Source organism: Heterocephalus glaber, unplaced genomic scaffold, assembly GCF_053883595.1.
Source record: "Heterocephalus glaber isolate CG9 unplaced genomic scaffold, H.glaber_assembly_v1.0 deba00001509, whole genome shotgun sequence".
Classification (NCBI taxonomy): Eukaryota; Metazoa; Chordata; class Mammalia; order Rodentia; family Bathyergidae; genus Heterocephalus; species Heterocephalus glaber.
Window position 1 is genome coordinate 58,546,788 of NW_028258325.1, and position 17,411 is coordinate 58,564,198.

Genomic DNA, 17,411 nt, shown 5'->3' on the forward strand with positions numbered 1-17,411 from the left:
TTGCTTTTTGCTTATGTATTTGTTTTTAATTTCAGTTTGAATAACCTAGATGCTACTGCTTCTTGTATTTCTTTTCCTACTGAAATGTCTGCCTTTTTTTATTTAGGGAAAATGAAACATCTTAAATTTTACCACTTACAACACTACATGCTGACAAAATACATCAGGTCGGTACTGTATTTTAAAATCCCTTGCAGTGAAATCAAGGTTAAAATTATTTGTATCACTTCTGGCATTTGATTCTGAAAACTATTGTCTTGAGCACAGAAACCTTTCCGCTGCCTAACTAGGCATTTGAGACTGAGCAAGTGATCATTATCTCATGCAGTGCCTGTTGCTCAATTATTCTGAATGGGAAGATTTCACATATCAAAAGCAAATCTCAGTTAAAGAGAACTTGGAAAAGGAATTGCATCTCTCTTCCTCCTAATTCTGTACTTGACATAGCTGATGGACTGAAAATGGCCTGCTTCATTCTGATGAGCCTACTAGCTAATAGAATTGGGCAAGGAGTAATTAGTCATTTTCTTTTTTGGTACCAGGGATAGAACTCGGGACCTTGCACTTGCAAGGCAGGTGGCAGAACCACTGCGCTAACTCCCCAGCTCTGTCATTTTTAATATAGTAAAATTAAGATATTGTGGAATTAATTTTATATTGTTAGATACTCTACTGGCTGATATAAATTTGTAGGCTATGAAAATTGAGGAAAATTTGAAGAAACAGGACAGATACACAGTAAAGTTATAAATACTTAGATAAATTTTGGTCTGAAATCTTTGAGCTGTTTTTAACCTCCAACAGTATATCATACAGTATAATTTTTCTTATTAAGTATAGAAATTTACTTATTTAACAGTCAAAAAATTTGCTGTTGTAGTCTGCAGTCTTTAAAATGATTGTATTGCTTTTAGACTTGATCTCAGCCAAAAGCCCAAGAAGTGATTGATTGGAGTTGAGAGGAAAGCATGGTGCAGCAAGATCAAAGAAACACAGTTAACAAACACGTGCTTCAGCCTCTTTATGGTGATAGCTTCTTACATGCAGAGATATTCATTTACATCCATAGAGACATTTGTATTCTTTCAAATGAAAACTTGTTTCTTTGTCAATATTTATAAAGGAAGAGATTTTTGTTTCTCTTATTGTAGTTGTAAGATGTATCATAGATATTGGTGCTGTGTAAAAAACAATGAATTGTAACTAGTATGTGGTTCAGAATACATGACATTAAGTTTTTAAAATATCTTATTTTTTTTCTATTTAAATTTCAATTTTTCAGAAAGTACACCAAGAATTTCATGAATTTGTTTTCAGTGAAATACTCTTTGTTATGGTAGGTAATTAAACACAGTATTTATTCTTATAACTGGAAATTTCTGATCATCTAGAATATTGACACATTTCAATTTGTGGCATCTTTTATTTTGGCTGGATATATTAACATTCCTCTGAAAGGTATTGATAAATAGTTCAGAAGAGAAATTCATTGACATAAAAGTAATTTATACATGGTGATCAATTAACTAAATTATTTGACTAATTTAAGAAAACTAAGTACTATGCATAACTCTCAATTTTTTTGTAACTCAATTTGACATGAAGTAATAGTAGACAATTTGAGTCTACCTGTGGAATACCTTGGTGTATTTTCAGTACTTGAAAATACACTCAAAGGTAATTGGTTTGGAAAGATGCAATATAATTTTAAATTAACTTCACTGGGCATTTAGCTTAGTGGCACCATGCCTGCCTCACAACGGCAAGGTCCTAAGTTCAATCCCGAGTAACAGAAAAGAAAAAAAAAGTGAGTCATAGAAACCCTCTTCCCAAAGCAGGTCATAGAAAATTTTAAGTTAACCTGCATGCTGTAAATGTGTTTTATGTCTAAATAAAAAGGAAACATTTTTGAAATGTTAAAAAACAAATCATTGCTTGTAAAAGCCTACTTCACAGTATTTAAATCATTTCAATTTCCAAAACTAGATTAAAAATAGGATTCAATATATTTTAATTGTCAAGATAACTGATCTATGAAAATTGCCTACTACATAAAATTTTTTCTGATAGATCATCAATCACGGTCTTCAATGCATTGAGCAAATCTGTACTTGTCATTGTGATGAAATCCAATTTAAGAGCTGCTTCCTTGGTCTTCATGTGAACGATGTTATCTGGTTGATCATAAAACAGAGGAATGCCCACCATAGGGACCCAATGGTAGATCGCCTCATAGATGCCATTTGTTCCACCATAAGTTATAAAAGCTTTGGTTTTTGGATGACCTAGGATTGGATGAATTTAAAGAAAATTATTGATAATAGGTCTTAAAAGTAAAATAAGAAATTATAATATAAGGCACTGAAAGATGAAATGTTTCCTAGGTAACTGATTAGTATAACCATGAAACTGTGTTGAAAGTGCTTAGTACACTGACTTGATAAAGTAAAACAAGGCTGCCATCTAGGCAAAAGAAAGAACACATCCTGAGAAGAAGGAAATAGCATGTGAAAACATAGGAAGTGACATGGGAAAATGTGTTCTCCTAAAGACTCAGGGAAATTCCTGAGATTGATATGTAGGTACTTAGGGCAGCAGGGAGTATTTATGGTTCTAGAGTCACTGGAAGGGAAGATTAGTCTTCATCACGAAATGTTTAATCAGTTTATGATTTGGAACATTGCTAAGGAAAATGAAGGGTCAGATGCAATGAAAGAGAGAGTTTTAGTTTTTAGTCAAATTTGAAATAGCCCTGCAGTAGGCAGAAGAATAAGAATGAAGAACTAGAGATAAGAGATAAAGACAAGGTGAGAAGTGATTAGAAAGTTCTTCTGACCATAAAGACTGTTACTGTGTGTAATAAAATGCCAGTAGTTGTTCTTTATTCATTTTTTCCCTAAGAAGGGAACATAAATGTAAAATTGATGGGAAGTTTTTGCCTTGTTCATAGCAGATTTTCCATATGTTTATTTCCTACCAATCTGTTATCTTGGCTGTGGTCTGTTTCTTATGTTTCAGGGTTTGTTCTGAGAGACTCACTGAGAAGGTCATTCTGAGAGATCCATTTGTACAGCTGAGCATTGGGTCCTAGGGTATCTGGTTTCTTGCCATCAAATCTGCATATCACCTTTAAGGGTAAGAAAACCTCCAATTATTTTAGTCATATTTTAAATTATAGCATGACCAAAGGCTAAAGAGTTTAAGAAATCACACAATTAAATGCCTATCATATGAGACATAATGAGAACTACAGATGATAATGATAAGTACTAAAATGATGATGTAAATAAAATTCATAATTATCCTGTATTTATTTTATATTTAATTGTGTGGCATGGAGCCTCATTAATTCATAAATTGAATCTTTGAGAAGAGTTCATCAGTATCATATATACATATTTCAGAAATAGTCAATATTCTTCTATTGCAACAATCTATGTAAATACCTGACTACACACTAAAGAATGTATATTTTATATTAATTCTGAAGTGCTAAATATAATGGTGCCTTTTAAAGTGCTATTTGAGGTCATTTATTTGTAACCATTTATTTCATGTTATTTTATTAATGTTTGGCAATGGGCACTGCAATTTTATTTCATACAGTTGACCCTTTCTCTTATATATTTCTCATTGAGATATTGCAGGGTCAAATCTACCATAGTAGGTTGAGATTTTACTTTCCCTGAGTCTAGCTGATTTGTTTGGTACTTGCACACAAAGTTGGTATATTTGAAAGCTTTCTCCTAAGTGGGAAAAAGTCAAAGAACCTGACACCCACAGCTGAAGGGAGAAGTTTATTTGGCTCACAGTTTCTGTAGATTCAGTTCATGGTTGGCAGGTTCCAAGTGAGAAACTTCAAGGGAGAAGGACATAGGAGAACAAATTATATGAAGTATGCACATACAGAAATATTCTTAAGTCTTGTAAACATAGGCAATTGAGACACATGCTACATTTAATAAACTTTTTTTTCTGAGATTGAAAAGGAACATTTATTCTGGGCCTGGTAGTGCCAACATTCATAGCAGGCAGCCATGGTTTGGTCTTGGAAAACATGCTGGGCACTGTCCACTGTCTTCTCTGTGCCAGAGTCTGTGAGTGTTACTGTGTTTGGAGATAATGGGATTTCCTTCTGGAGGTAGTTTCTAAATTCTTTTTATCCTGAGAAAAGATGATGTTAAATTAAGTAAAATTAGCCCCTCAAAATATAAGATAAATATTATTTGAATCCAACTGTATGATGTGTTTAAATGAGTCAAATTCATAGAAATAGAAATTAAAAGTAGGCTAGCCAAGGATTCAAGAAAAAAGTGACAAGGATTTCTTGAATTTGAGAATTTTTCAGTATTGCAAGATTCTAGAGAATCGTTGGAAAGGAAGTATGTGTTACATTACAGAACTAAAAACCTGTTTAGATATAAAACACATGATATATATATTTTTAAATACATAATTGTAGATTCAGACCATGATTGGCTAGGTCCAAGAGAAAAACCTTATGGGGTAAGGGCACAACAGAGCAAATCTGATTAGTTTATTGTGGCTTAGAAGCAGGACAGGGGAACAGTGCCAGAAAGGAAGGACCAAGAGACCATAACTGAAGGTCATGTCCCCATTACCTACCCAGACACACCTGAAAGTATCATTTACCAAACCCTTGGGCTGCTCCCAAGCCAACCAAATTGACAGTTATGCTTAATCCTCACTCTTGTTGAGTCTTTTTCTGAATAGCACCAAGAACAGCATTATGGATAGGCTCTTTCCAGTATTTGTGGAAGTAAAGGAAGCAGAATCACATAAGAGATGTTGCTGAGTAATGCACATCTATGAACTACTTGCATATCTTTATTATGCCTGCTTTGACTCATTAAAATTTAATTAGATTCTCTTATGTTCTATAGTATACACACTATCTAAAATAATCCTGGACTCTTGTGCCAAGCTAGTTATAAGGCTTTCTTTTACTTCCCATAGGAACATCTCAGTAGAATGAGAACTCATTTTCAAACTCTTTGTTTTACACTTTTCCAACCTTCCATGCTTTCTTTCTTGTTGCTGTCATTTTTGTATGAGCAATATGGATCTTCAAGGCCACTTAGGGAAACTTAAGGAAGGTCCAAACCTGCTCCTAGAATACTCCTCCCTTCCCATCACTTCTGTTTCTTCTTCCTTTACCACACTTATTTTTCCCCTCTGCCCTCTTCATCCTATCAGATGTGATCCTTCAAAGTCTCACCTTTCCCCCTTACAACACCCACACATTTTACTTCCCATTTCACCTTGAGGTTCCTACATTGCTGGAGTGTCAGTCTAGGGCTTTCCAAGAACTCATGGGTCCCCAAACCCAACTGGAACCCTACTGAGTATATTATCCACCCAGATAGGCTCAGAAGTCATCCAGAGGGCTAAAGGGTACCTGTGTCCTCAGACTAAAATGTAGCCCAAGCTTCCATCAGACAACCCAGCCATATGAGGAGAAAAGAAAACCTTAAATGTTTCTGCATAATGCCTCAAAAACTTTTACCCTTATTGAGTATGTATGTTAACTTGTCTCAATTTTTTTCAGAAACACATTTTGGGTGAAATATAATGTTAAGATGATATAGCAGTGACATTTTTATTAATTTATTGGCTGATTCATGACTTAAATTTTAAGGATGAAGGCTATAAAATCTCTAATTATATTTGATTGTTTATTTAGGTATTTTTATATACATGATAATTTTGTAGTTCCAAGTGGTATTACTAATTAAATCAATATAATTTAGATTTCTTTTCAATATCCTGGGAGTTAGATGAGCACTTATATAGGTTAAATAAACCCCAAAGTCCCAGAAATTAAGAAAAACTTCAGGGCCGGGAATTTAGCTCAGTGGTTCCTCTGCCTGGCTTACAATCACAAGGTCCTGATTTCAATCCCCAGTACCAAAAAAAAACAAAAAAAACCCAAAAACAACAACAAAAAAGAAATACTCCAGTATCCTTTGTATATTCTCATGAGTTGAATAAATCTTTGCTAAATAAAATTAGTTTGATATTATTGTTCTTATTAAAATAATTATTCTTTGCAAATTTTTAAGTACATTTTGAGCTTACATTTTTAGTCTCCCTGGATTTACCAGTTACATTAGTTTAAAGTTAAAATAACCTGACATTATGGGTAGCTTTGTTACATATGTTTTCCTTAAACTATTTTCCAAAATCGTTTTAGTAACTTGATGCCTTAGATATATGATGTTATTTAATTCATATATACTAATTAAATAAGTAGACTACTAATGGTGAACCTTTTAAGCTTGCAATGATACAAAGTGTTTTTTCTGGCATGTGTGCCATATTTTCAACACCACTGAACTAGGCCATTTCTCATGAGGATTAGTATGAAAGGACTAGTTTACCTAAGTATTTAAACACTTTTAAAAAATCTTAATAATAATTTATTGGTTTAAAAAACAAATAATAAAATACCCAGGAAATGTAGACTTTGTGGCCTGCCAGAGTTCTCGCATTGGAGGGTTATCTCTCACATTCTCAGCTGGTAATTTTTCTCCCATGTCTTCTGGAATGTGTCAAGAGTGAACACTGGTACTGGTTTCCAATGGCTTTTTACTTGGATGTTTCTTATCTTCTCTCCCATCAGGTGGACTCCAAGATGTTAATCTTTCTTCATTGTTTTCCATGGGTTTTTTTGTTTTTGTTTTTTTTTTTTGTTTTTTGGTACTGAGAATCAAACTCAGAACTTTGGACTTGTGAGGCAGGTATCAAAATCACTGAGCTAAATCCCTGGCTCCTGTTTTCCATGGGTTTTTGGAAACCACACTGCAAAGAACACTGAGCTACTAATGTTGATGAACTAGATGGCTCAAAATTTCCATATGATCTTCAATACTCTTCATACTTTCAAATGTGCCACTGGCGCAGCACCTCAGCCCTGGAAATTTGGGTCTGTTCCTTAAGCTTTTTGATACTCTGAGTATTTACACACTTTTGAGATGGTGCTTGAACCTTACTGTTTGTTTGTTAATGAACATAAGAAATTGTAGTATGATGAAATAACTCTAAAATTATATATGTCACAGAAACATTTTCTTGTAAAATGAACTCTGAGCAGAACTTTAAAATCTATTGTTGCCTGAAATTGCTAGCCCTAGATAAACCAGAAGAATGAATTACATGAGAATGAAGGACATGGTGAAGGATTATGATATTTGTGATCTACTTGTTTGAAATATCACCTCTTTTTCTTTAATTTTGATGTTTTAAAATTTTGTTATGGCAGAGGGCCCCACCCCAACCCCAACCTCTTGGGCACACAGGCCAAAGCCAAAGGCCCACCAGAAAAAGAGCTGCACAAATGCACATCCAACATCCAGAACCCATCCTGGTAAGTGTGCACAGATCCGAGTGAGCAACAGTGTGACCAGAGTGATGTGGCTTCAGGGAGGTCCAGCCAGGGCCCCAACTCAACCCTGGCTGCTTGGGCACACAGACCCAAGCCAAGGGCCTGCCTAGAAAAGAGCCAGACAGGTGCACAAGCAACAGCCAGAGGCTTGCCCCAATACCATCAGTAAGTGCATGAAGACCCTAGCCAGAAGCCTGCTCAGATTCCAGTGTCTGCAGTGCACAGCCCACAGCCAAAGGCCCTACCAGACAACAGCTACATAGGGGGGCAGGCCCTAGCCAGAGGCACACCTAGAAACCATCCCAAGTATACATAAGCTACAGCCAGAAGCCTCCCCAGACAACAGGTCAGCTCAGGGATTCAGAAGGTAACCATTCTGAACTCAGGAATTGGTGCACTGGTGAGTAGCAGAGAAAAGGCTACTCAGTAGTTTGGTGAGAATTGAAGACCATTGGGTGAGTAAAAAATTGCCTCAACAAAGGCACAGCAGACTGCATCTGTTGAAATGAGAAGACACATAAACAAGTCTCAAAACAAGACTTCCAGATCACTTAAGGCAACTCAAAAGGGGAACAGTTTGATACTCAACCACCTGGACTCCCTGAACTGACAACAAAAGAGGATCTGGAAAAAATGAAATCAGAAATAATTTCTCAGAAAACAACAAAGATCGTGCTCATAGAGAAAGACATGATTAACAAATCTAGAGAGGACACAAATAAAAAAAATAGAGGAGCTGAGGAACATGATGTAATCCCAACATAGGAAACAAATGGAATCCAGAAAACAGATGCAAATAGATTTCCAAGAGATTAAAAACTTCATTGAAAGTTTACACAGCAGAATGAGTGTATTTGAGGACACAATTTCAGACATAGAAGATAGGATTGCAATTAGTGACCAGGAAAAGAAAAAATTCTTAAAAATAGTAAGGGACTATGAGAAATCAATCCAGCAGCTGCTAGACGATGCAAAGAAGATTAACATAAGAGTGATCAGAGTCTGTGAAGAAACAGGAGAGAGTGCAGATGACAAAACAAAATATTCACAGAAGTAATGGCAGAAAGCTTTCAAGTATGAGAAAAGAACTTGAGATGCAGATAAGTGAGGCATATAGGACTCCAACTGGCCATGATAAAAAACAATCTACACCTAGGGACATAATAGTTAGGATTCCAGAAACCCAACAAAAGAATAAAATTCTACAAGCAGTTAGAGAAAAGAAACAAATCACATCAAAAGAAATCCCACCAGAATCACAGACTTCTCAATGCAAACCCTCAAGGCAAGAAAAGTCTGGAGTGATATTTTTCAAGTCCTGAAGGAAAACAACCTCCAACCCAGATTGATGAATCCTGCAAAACTATCTTTCAAAATTGATGGAGAAATGAGATAGCTTCACAACAAAGAGCACCTGAAGAACTTCATGAATACCAAACCAGCACTGCAAACAATTTTAAACAATATCCTAGGAAAAGACAATGAGGCTCACAACCCCAGGAAACCCTGAAGAATGAATTCATCAGGCACAACAAGAAATTAAATGCCAAGGGGGAGAATCCAGCAAAAAGACAATCTTAATGGTTTCAATTTACCAATCAAAAGAAATATACTGGCAGAATGGATCAAGAAGCAAGATCCAACAATATGCTGCATATAAGAAACACACAATTCAAAAAGAAACTCATAGATGAAATTTAAAGGGTGGGAAACAATACTCCATGCAACAGGAACCCCCCAAAAAGCAGGAGTAGCTATCCTCTTTGCAGATCAAATGCAAGTCAAATTAACACTAATTAAGAGAGACAAAGAAAGACACTATGTCCTTGTAAGGGGAACAATTCAAGAGGAAGAGAGAATAATCATAAATACATATGCACCAAATACTAGTGCACCCAACTATATAAAACAAATAGTAACAGACATGAAAAATCAAATAAGCAATCATACAAAAGTAGTGGGGGACTTCAATACCCCACTGTCACAAATATATAGATCAACTAGACAATACTAGAACTCAAGGAAACTGGAACAAATGAACTTGACAGATGATTACAGAGTGTTCCACCCCACAAAATCAGAACACACATTCTTTTCAGCTGCACATGGGTCGTTCTTCAAAAGACACCACATATTCAGTCATAGAAAATGTTTAAGTAAGTGCAAGAGAATTGAAGTTTCCCCTGTATGTTATCATATATACCATATATACCATAGAATGATGAAACTGGAGATCAATAGCAAAAGAAACTGTAAGAATTTCATAAACACATCGAAATTGAACAACACACTTCTGAATAACCAGTGGGTCACAGAGGAAATTAAAACAGAAATAAAACAGTTTCTACAATTAAATGATAATGTCAATACAACATTTTGGAAGCTATGGGACACAATGAAAGGAGTCTTACCAGGGATATTCATAGTAGTAAATACTCATATTAGGAAAACAGAGTGAGGTCAAATAAACAAATCATGCTGAACCTTAAGCTTCTAGAAAGAGAAGAGCAAAACAATCCCAAAGCTCATACAAGGGAGGAAATCATAGAGATTAGAGCAGAAATCAATGCAGTAAAGACTAAGAGAACAATACAAAAAAAATATGAATGAACAAAAAAGTTGGTTCTTTGAAAAAATAAATAAAATTGAAAAACCCTTAGCCAACCTTATCAGAAAAAGGAAAGAAAAGGTCAAAATCCATACAATTAGGAATGAAATGGGTAAAATTACAATGGACCCAGCAGAAATTCAGAGGATCATCAATACATACTTTGAGAACCTGTAAGCCAATAAGATGGAAAACACAGAAGAAGTGGACAGATTCCTAGATACACATGAATTACCAAATTTGAACAAAGAAGACGTAAAAATCCTAACCAACCCATCATTAATGAATGAAATTGAAAATGTAATTAACATAATTACATTAAGAAAAGCCAGGGCTCTGGTGGCTCCACTGCTGAATTCTACAAGACATTTAGAGTAGAACTATTGCCATTACTGGTTAAACTCTTCAATGAAATTGAAAGGGAAGCAATACTCCCAAATTCATTCCTGGAAGCAAGCAACCCTTTGATCCCCAAAGCAGAGAAAGACCCAACCAAAAAAGAGAACCATAGGCCAATCTCACTAATGAACATAGGTGCAAAAATCCTTAATAAAATACTGGCAAGTAGAATGCAGAAGATCATCAAGCAGATCATACACCCTGACCAAGTGGGATTTATCCAAGGGATGCAGGGATGGTTCAACATACACAAATCAATCAATGTAATACACTATATCAATAAAGCCAAGGAGAAAAAACATATGATCATCTCAATAGTTGCAGAAAAAGCGTTCAACAAAATTCAACACACATTTATGATAACAACACTACAAAAAATTAGAATAGATGGCCTCTACATCAATCTGATAAAAGCCATCTATAAAAAAACAACAGCCAATATAATACTAAATGGTCAAAAACTGAAAGCCTTCACACTAAAATCAAGAACAAGACAAGGATGTCCACAATCACTAATCCTGTTCAGTATATTTATGGAAACATTATCCACAGCAATTAGACAAGAGAAAGAAGTAAAAGGAATAAAGATAGGAAATGAAGAAGTCAAATTATCATTTTTTGTAGAGGACATGATACTGTATATAGAACACCCCAAGAACTCCACCAAATGTCTTCTAGATTTAATAATCAAATTCAGTAAAGTTGTTGGATACAAGGTAAACACACAAAAATCAATAGCTTTCCTGTGCCCAAACAACAGGCTCACTGAGAGAGAAATGGGGCAAACAATTCCTTTCACAGTAGCATCCAAAAAATTGATATATCTAGGAATCAACCTAGTGAAAGAAATGAAAGACATCTACTATGAAAACTGTAATACTGTGGAAAAGGCGATCGAAGATGATATAAAAAATGGAAAGACATCACTTGATCCTGGGTAGGAAGAACCAGAGAAAAGGGAATGGAATTAATATGGGAAAAAGAAAAAATAGAAATAAAGCCTTTGTAGATAGGGAGGGGTAGATGGGTTGAAGGGAGGGCAGGGGAATGGGGAAAAAATAAGAACCAAAATTGATTGTATAAAGGTGCAAATTTCCAATGATGAATGTCATTATATTGTATACCTTAAATGTACCAATATAATTAATAAAAAAGAAAATGACCATACTCCCCAAACTGCTACATAGATTCAATGCAATCCCAGTTGAAATTCCAGCAGCATACTTCACAGATGTTGAGAAAACAATTCAAAAATTCATTTAGAACAAGAAGAGACCTAGAATAGCAAAAGCAATTCTTGGCAATACAGAGAAACTAGGAGGTATCACAATTCCCAGCTTGAATCTATACTATAAAGCTGCTGTGATAAAAACAGTATGATATTGGTAAAGAAATAGACCTGAGGACCAGTGGAACATAATAGAGGATACAGAAACATGTCCAGAAATTCTTAGCCACCTCATCTTTGACAAAGGAGCCAAACACTCTCACTGGAGGAAAGATAGCCTCTTTAATAAATGGTGCTGGAAAAATTGGGTTTCTAATATGCAAAGATAAAAACTAGACCTATATCTCTCACCATGCACTAAACTAAAATCAAAATGGATTAGAGATCTAAATATTAAAACAGAAATGCTGAACTGGCTGGAACAGAGGTTAGGTAAAACTCTTGAAGACAATGGTGTAGGAAAAGATTTCATGAACAAAACTTCAGTTGGATGTGAACTAGCACAAAGAATCAACAAATAGAACCTCTTCTTATTAAAAAGCTTCTGCACAGCAAGAGAAACCATCAACAGTGTGAAGAGACAACCCACAATGTGGGAAAAATTTTTCATTTGCTGTTCCTCAGACAAAGGTCTACTATCTAAAATATATAAAGAACTTAAAAAAATCAGACCTCCCAAATTCAAAGACCCAACCCAAAAATGGGCATCTAAAATGAACAGACATTTATCAGACGAAGTATAAATAGCAAATAAACATATGAAAAAATGTTCAACATCACTGGTTACTGGAGAGATGCAAATGAAAACAATGCTGAGATTCCACCTCACACCAGAAAGAATGGCTGCTATCATGAAATCAACCAATAACAAATGGTGGGACTGTGGGGTAAGAGGAACCCTTTTCCACTGCTGGTGGGAGTGTAGTGTGCTGCAAGCACTGTGGAAATCAGTATGGAGATACCTCAAAGAACTAGGACTAGAAGTCCCATTTGACCCAGCTGTTCTCCTGCTGGGTATCTTCCCCAAAGATCGTTGTGACCAGAGGCCAAAATGGAATTATGTCTCAGAATTCCATAGCTGGGTTGTACACAGAACTAAGCTAACCAAATGATTTTTCCCTAAAATTATGTAGCATTGCTCCCGACATATTAGGTTCCTTTAAATGGCATATTTTTATGTATTTCCTGTCCTACTCTCCCTCATCCTCATCCTTGGTCTCCTGGACCCCTTCCCATTTGCAAAAGACCCATCATCCTCATGTCTCACTCTAGTCATCACTTATTGATCTATTTGTTTGCACTTTGTCTTACTCTAATGAGAGATGCAATACAGAATTTAAGAGTGGATATCTGGTTAATTTTTCTCAAGATTATATTTTTCAGTGAATCCATTTTCCTACCAGTGTGTTAAATGTATTTTTTAATAAGGGAGTAGTATCCCATTATATATAGATACTACATTTTCTTTCCCCATTTGTCTGTGTGTGGGTATTCCATCTGCTTCTAGGATTTAGCTGTTAATCTCCATACTGATGTCCATAATATTTGTACTACTTTCACTTCCCACAACAATGTAGGAGGGTTCCTCTTTCACCATCAATTCACAAGCATTTGTTATTTTTTGATTCCTTAATGATTGTGATTCTTTCTGGAGCAAGATGGAAATTCAGCATTGTTTTATTTTCCATTTCTCCAATTATTAGAGATGCTGAACATTTTTTTTCCATAGATTTGATGGTCATTAGTACTTCTTCCTCTATAAATTGTGTGTTCATTTCACGTGTCCATTTCTTAACTATGTCTTTTATTTCAGGAGGTGTGATTTATTTGCAAGAGACAATGTTCATTCATTAAAAAATACCAAAAACCCAACTAGACAGAAACGAAACAAATGAAGAAAAAAAAACAATAAAATTCCTCCGGTGTCCACAGCTCTGTGCTGGTCCCCAAGGCAGGCAGTGTCCCAAAACTGTGCTGTATAGCCCTGCCAAGTGTGCAGTAGGATTAGTGCTGGGTCTGGGGGTGATCTTGGCCTCCGTTGTTGTGGGAGCTGGACGGGTCAGCTGGCCAGCAGTTTCTGGATGTCACTGAGGCAGCAGCCCAGTCTCCTTACAGCGACTGTTTCTCCTGTCAGGCTTTGGTCCTGTGCACAACGCATACAGCCCAAAGCTGCTGTCCCCATTCAGTCTCCTCTCTAGTGGGTTGAATGCCAGTCTCCCCAGGCTGTTCAAATCCCCAGCCTGTATCTTTCTCACTTCCTGCACCTCCTCCTCTGCGCCAGGTCCCTAACTCCGTTGTCGCTGGGGTTTCCAGTCAGCCGCTAGAGAGAGCACTTTCCTGGTGTGTGGCTATGTGTGCGCCAGCGAAATTTGCTGCCAGGCTGCAGCATCCTCTGTGTGGAGGGAGGAAAGGGAGGCAAGGGCCTTTATGTTCAAAATCTATCCTGTGTGGCTTAGTTAGCCACTGTGTTGCAATGCATCTGTTTCTCCAGACTTCCCAATGTGGCGATTCTTGCTTCGCGAGATGCACTGCTGCAGTCCTGTGGGCTGGGATGCTGTTTTATGAAGTCCTGTGCCTCCGTTTTGTTTAATCTACAAGTCTCTCATTTCAGATTGATTTTGGCATCAGGATGTATGTCCCTCGCTTTCTTCCAATTACTTGTGTTCTTCGGTAATTTTCTCAAGTAGCTCCAACGAGGATCCTTCTCTATTCAGCCAAGTTGGATCCTGGCATTGATAGAATTCTTTGCAATACTAATTCTGCACTATTTTGACAAACAGTCCCATCAAAATGAAACACAGACTCCAAATTTTTCTTTTTATTTCTTTATTGGTATATTTTAGGTATGCAATACGTTTACATTTATTATTGGGTGCTTGTACCTGTACATGATGTATCTTGGTTCTTATTTTTTCCTCATTACCTGTGTGCCCTTCACCCCCTCCACACTTCCCTAATTACAGAGACTTCATTTCCATTTTTTCTCATAATTTTTCCTTTCTCTTCTTTCCTCTCCCCTTCCCCTCACACCAACCCCTACCACTTTTCGTCCTATTTCAAATAACCAGTTATTTTAAAAATCATTTTAAACCTTATTTAGACTTTCAGTTTCTCACACTAGATAAACTATTAAGTATTTACACGTGTGTCCTATTTATTTCACTTGAGTATGGCATCCATATGAATCAATTTAGCTATAAATGACTCTAGTTTCTCATTGTTTATGGCTGAGTAGTACTCGATTTTATGAAAAATCACATCTTCTTTATCCAGTTCCCAGTTGATGGGCACTTGGGCTGTTTCCAAGCTTTAGCTATTACAAACTGTGCTGTAATGATCATGATTGCACATACATCACTGTGGTATGATTCTTTTAATTCTTTTGGGAAGATGTCCAGCAGGGGAATAGCTGGGTCAAATGGGACCTCTAGTCCTAGTTCTTTGAGGTATCTCCATACTCATTTCCACAGTGGTTACACCAGGCTACACTCCCACCAGCAGTGGAGAAGGGTTCCTTTCTCCCTACACGACCGCCAGCATTTGTTATTGGCTGATTTCTTGATAGCAGCCATTCTTTCTGGCTTGAGGTGAAATCTCAGTGTCGTTTTCATCTGCATCTCTAAAATGACCAGTGATTTTCAACATCTTTTCATATGTTTACTTGCTGCTTTTCTTTCTTTGTCTGAGAAATGTCTGTTCATTTCAGATGGCCACTTTTGAATTGGGCCTTTAAATTTGGGGGGCCTGCTTATTTTCATTTCTTTATATATTCTAGATAGTAGTCCTTTGTCTGAGATACAGCTGCTAACATGTTTTTCCCACCTGTAGGTTGCCTCTTAGCTCTGTTGTTGGTTTCTCTTGCAGTGCAGAAGCATTTTAATAAGATGATATCCCAGTTGTTGATTCTATGTTCTATTTCCAAGCTACTGAAGTTTTGTTCATAAAGTCTTTTCATAAGGCCAAGGTCTTCAAGAGTTCTAGCTAACTTGTCTTCCAGCAAGTTTAGTGTTTCTGTTTTAATATTTAGATCTTTAATCCCCTTTGATCTTAGTTTAGTGCATAGTGATAGATATGGGTCTGGTTTTAATCACTGGCAGGTTGAAATCCAGTTTGCCCAACACCATTTATTATATAAGCCATCCTTCCTCCAATGAGGGTTGCTGGCTCCTTTGTCAAAGATGATGTGGCTGGGTATGTCTTCAGTTGTGTCTGCACTTTCCAATCTATTCAACTGATCCCTGGGTCTGTTTTGTTGTCAGTACCATGCTGATTTTATCACAGTAGCTTTGTAGTATAGTTTCAGGTTGGGGATTGTGATACCCGTTGCCATGTCTGTGTTGTCTAGAATTGGCTTTGTTGTTCCAGGTCTCCTCTGGTTCAAAATGAATTTTTGGATTGTTTTCTCTAGTTTTGTGAAGTATATTGTTGGAATTTCAGTAGGCATTGCATTAAATCCATATAGTAATTTTGGAAGTATGGCCATTTTCACTATGTTTGTTCTTCCTACTGAGGAGCAAGGGTTGTCCTTCCATTTTCTTATATAATCTTTGATCTCTTTTTTCAGAGTGCTATAGTTTTCAGTGCAGAGGTCTTTTGTTTCTGCTGTTAGATTGATTCCTAGATATTTCATTTTTTTGGATGCTATTGTATGGGGTATTCTTTCTCTAATTTCTCTCTCAGTGAGTCTGTTATTTGTGTGTAAGTAGGCTATGCTATTTGAGTGTTGAGTTTGTGTCCAGCTATTCTACTGAATCTGTCAATTAAGTCTAGAAGTCTTTTGGCAAAGTTTTTTAGGTCTTCTATGTAAAGTATCATATCTTCAGCAAATAATGACAGTTTAACTTCTTCCTTCCTATTTTTATTCCCTTTATTTCTTCCTCTTTTCTAATTGGTGTGTCTAATATTTCCAAAACTATATTGGAGTGGTGATAGTGGGCATCCTTGTTTTGTTTCTGATTTTAGCATGAAAGTTTTCTGTTTTTGACCATTTGGTATGCTGTTGGGTGTTGGTTTTTCACAGATAGCCTTAATCAGGTTGAGATAAAAACCTTCTATTCCAATTTTCTGTAGCAGAAAATGGAAAGACATCCTTTGTTCCTGGGTAAGAAGAACAAATATAGTGAAAATGCCCATACTTCCAAAACTGCTACATAGGTTCAATGCATCCCAATTGAAATTCCAACAGCATACTTCACACAACTAGACAAAACAATCTAAAAATTCACTTGGAAGAAGTAGAGACATAGAATAGCTAAAGCAATTCCAGGCAACAAAGGCAAGGTAGGTTAAATCACACTCTCCAACTTGAAACTATACTACAAAGGTACTGTGATGAAAACAGCATGGTTCTGGCAAAGAAACATACCTGAGGATCAGTGGAACTGATTACAAGTTGCAGAAACAACTCTAGACACTCTCAGCCACCTCATCTTTGACCAAGGACCCAAACAGCCTCACTGGAGGAAAGATAGCCTCTTTAATAAATGGTGCTGGAAAAATTGGGTTTCAATTTGCCAAAAATTAAAACCAGATGTATATCTCTCACCATGTACTACACTAAAATCAAAATGGATTAAATATCTAAATATTAAAACAGAAACACTATACCAGCTGAAAGAGAGATAAGGTAGAACTCTTGAAGACATTGGTGTAGGAAAACATTTCATGAAGAAAACTTCACTTGCATGTGAAGTAGCAGAAAGAATCAACAAATGGGGTCTCTTCTTATTAAAAACCTTCTGTACAGCCAGAGAAACCACAACAGTGTGAAC

General features: G+C 36.4%; 1 protein-coding gene across 1 annotated transcript in view; it reads right to left on the bottom strand.

Moving 5' to 3' along the window:
- LOC101708308 (UDP-glucuronosyltransferase 2B10) overlaps positions 1-17,411 on the bottom strand; it is a 51,917-nt gene that overhangs the window by 16,204 nt on the left and 18,302 nt on the right. The window contains 2 exon segments of the mRNA XM_013073922.3: positions 2,070-2,285; positions 3,040-3,145. Of these exon segments, the coding sequence (XP_012929376.1) occupies positions 2,070-2,285; positions 3,040-3,145 (322 nt within the window).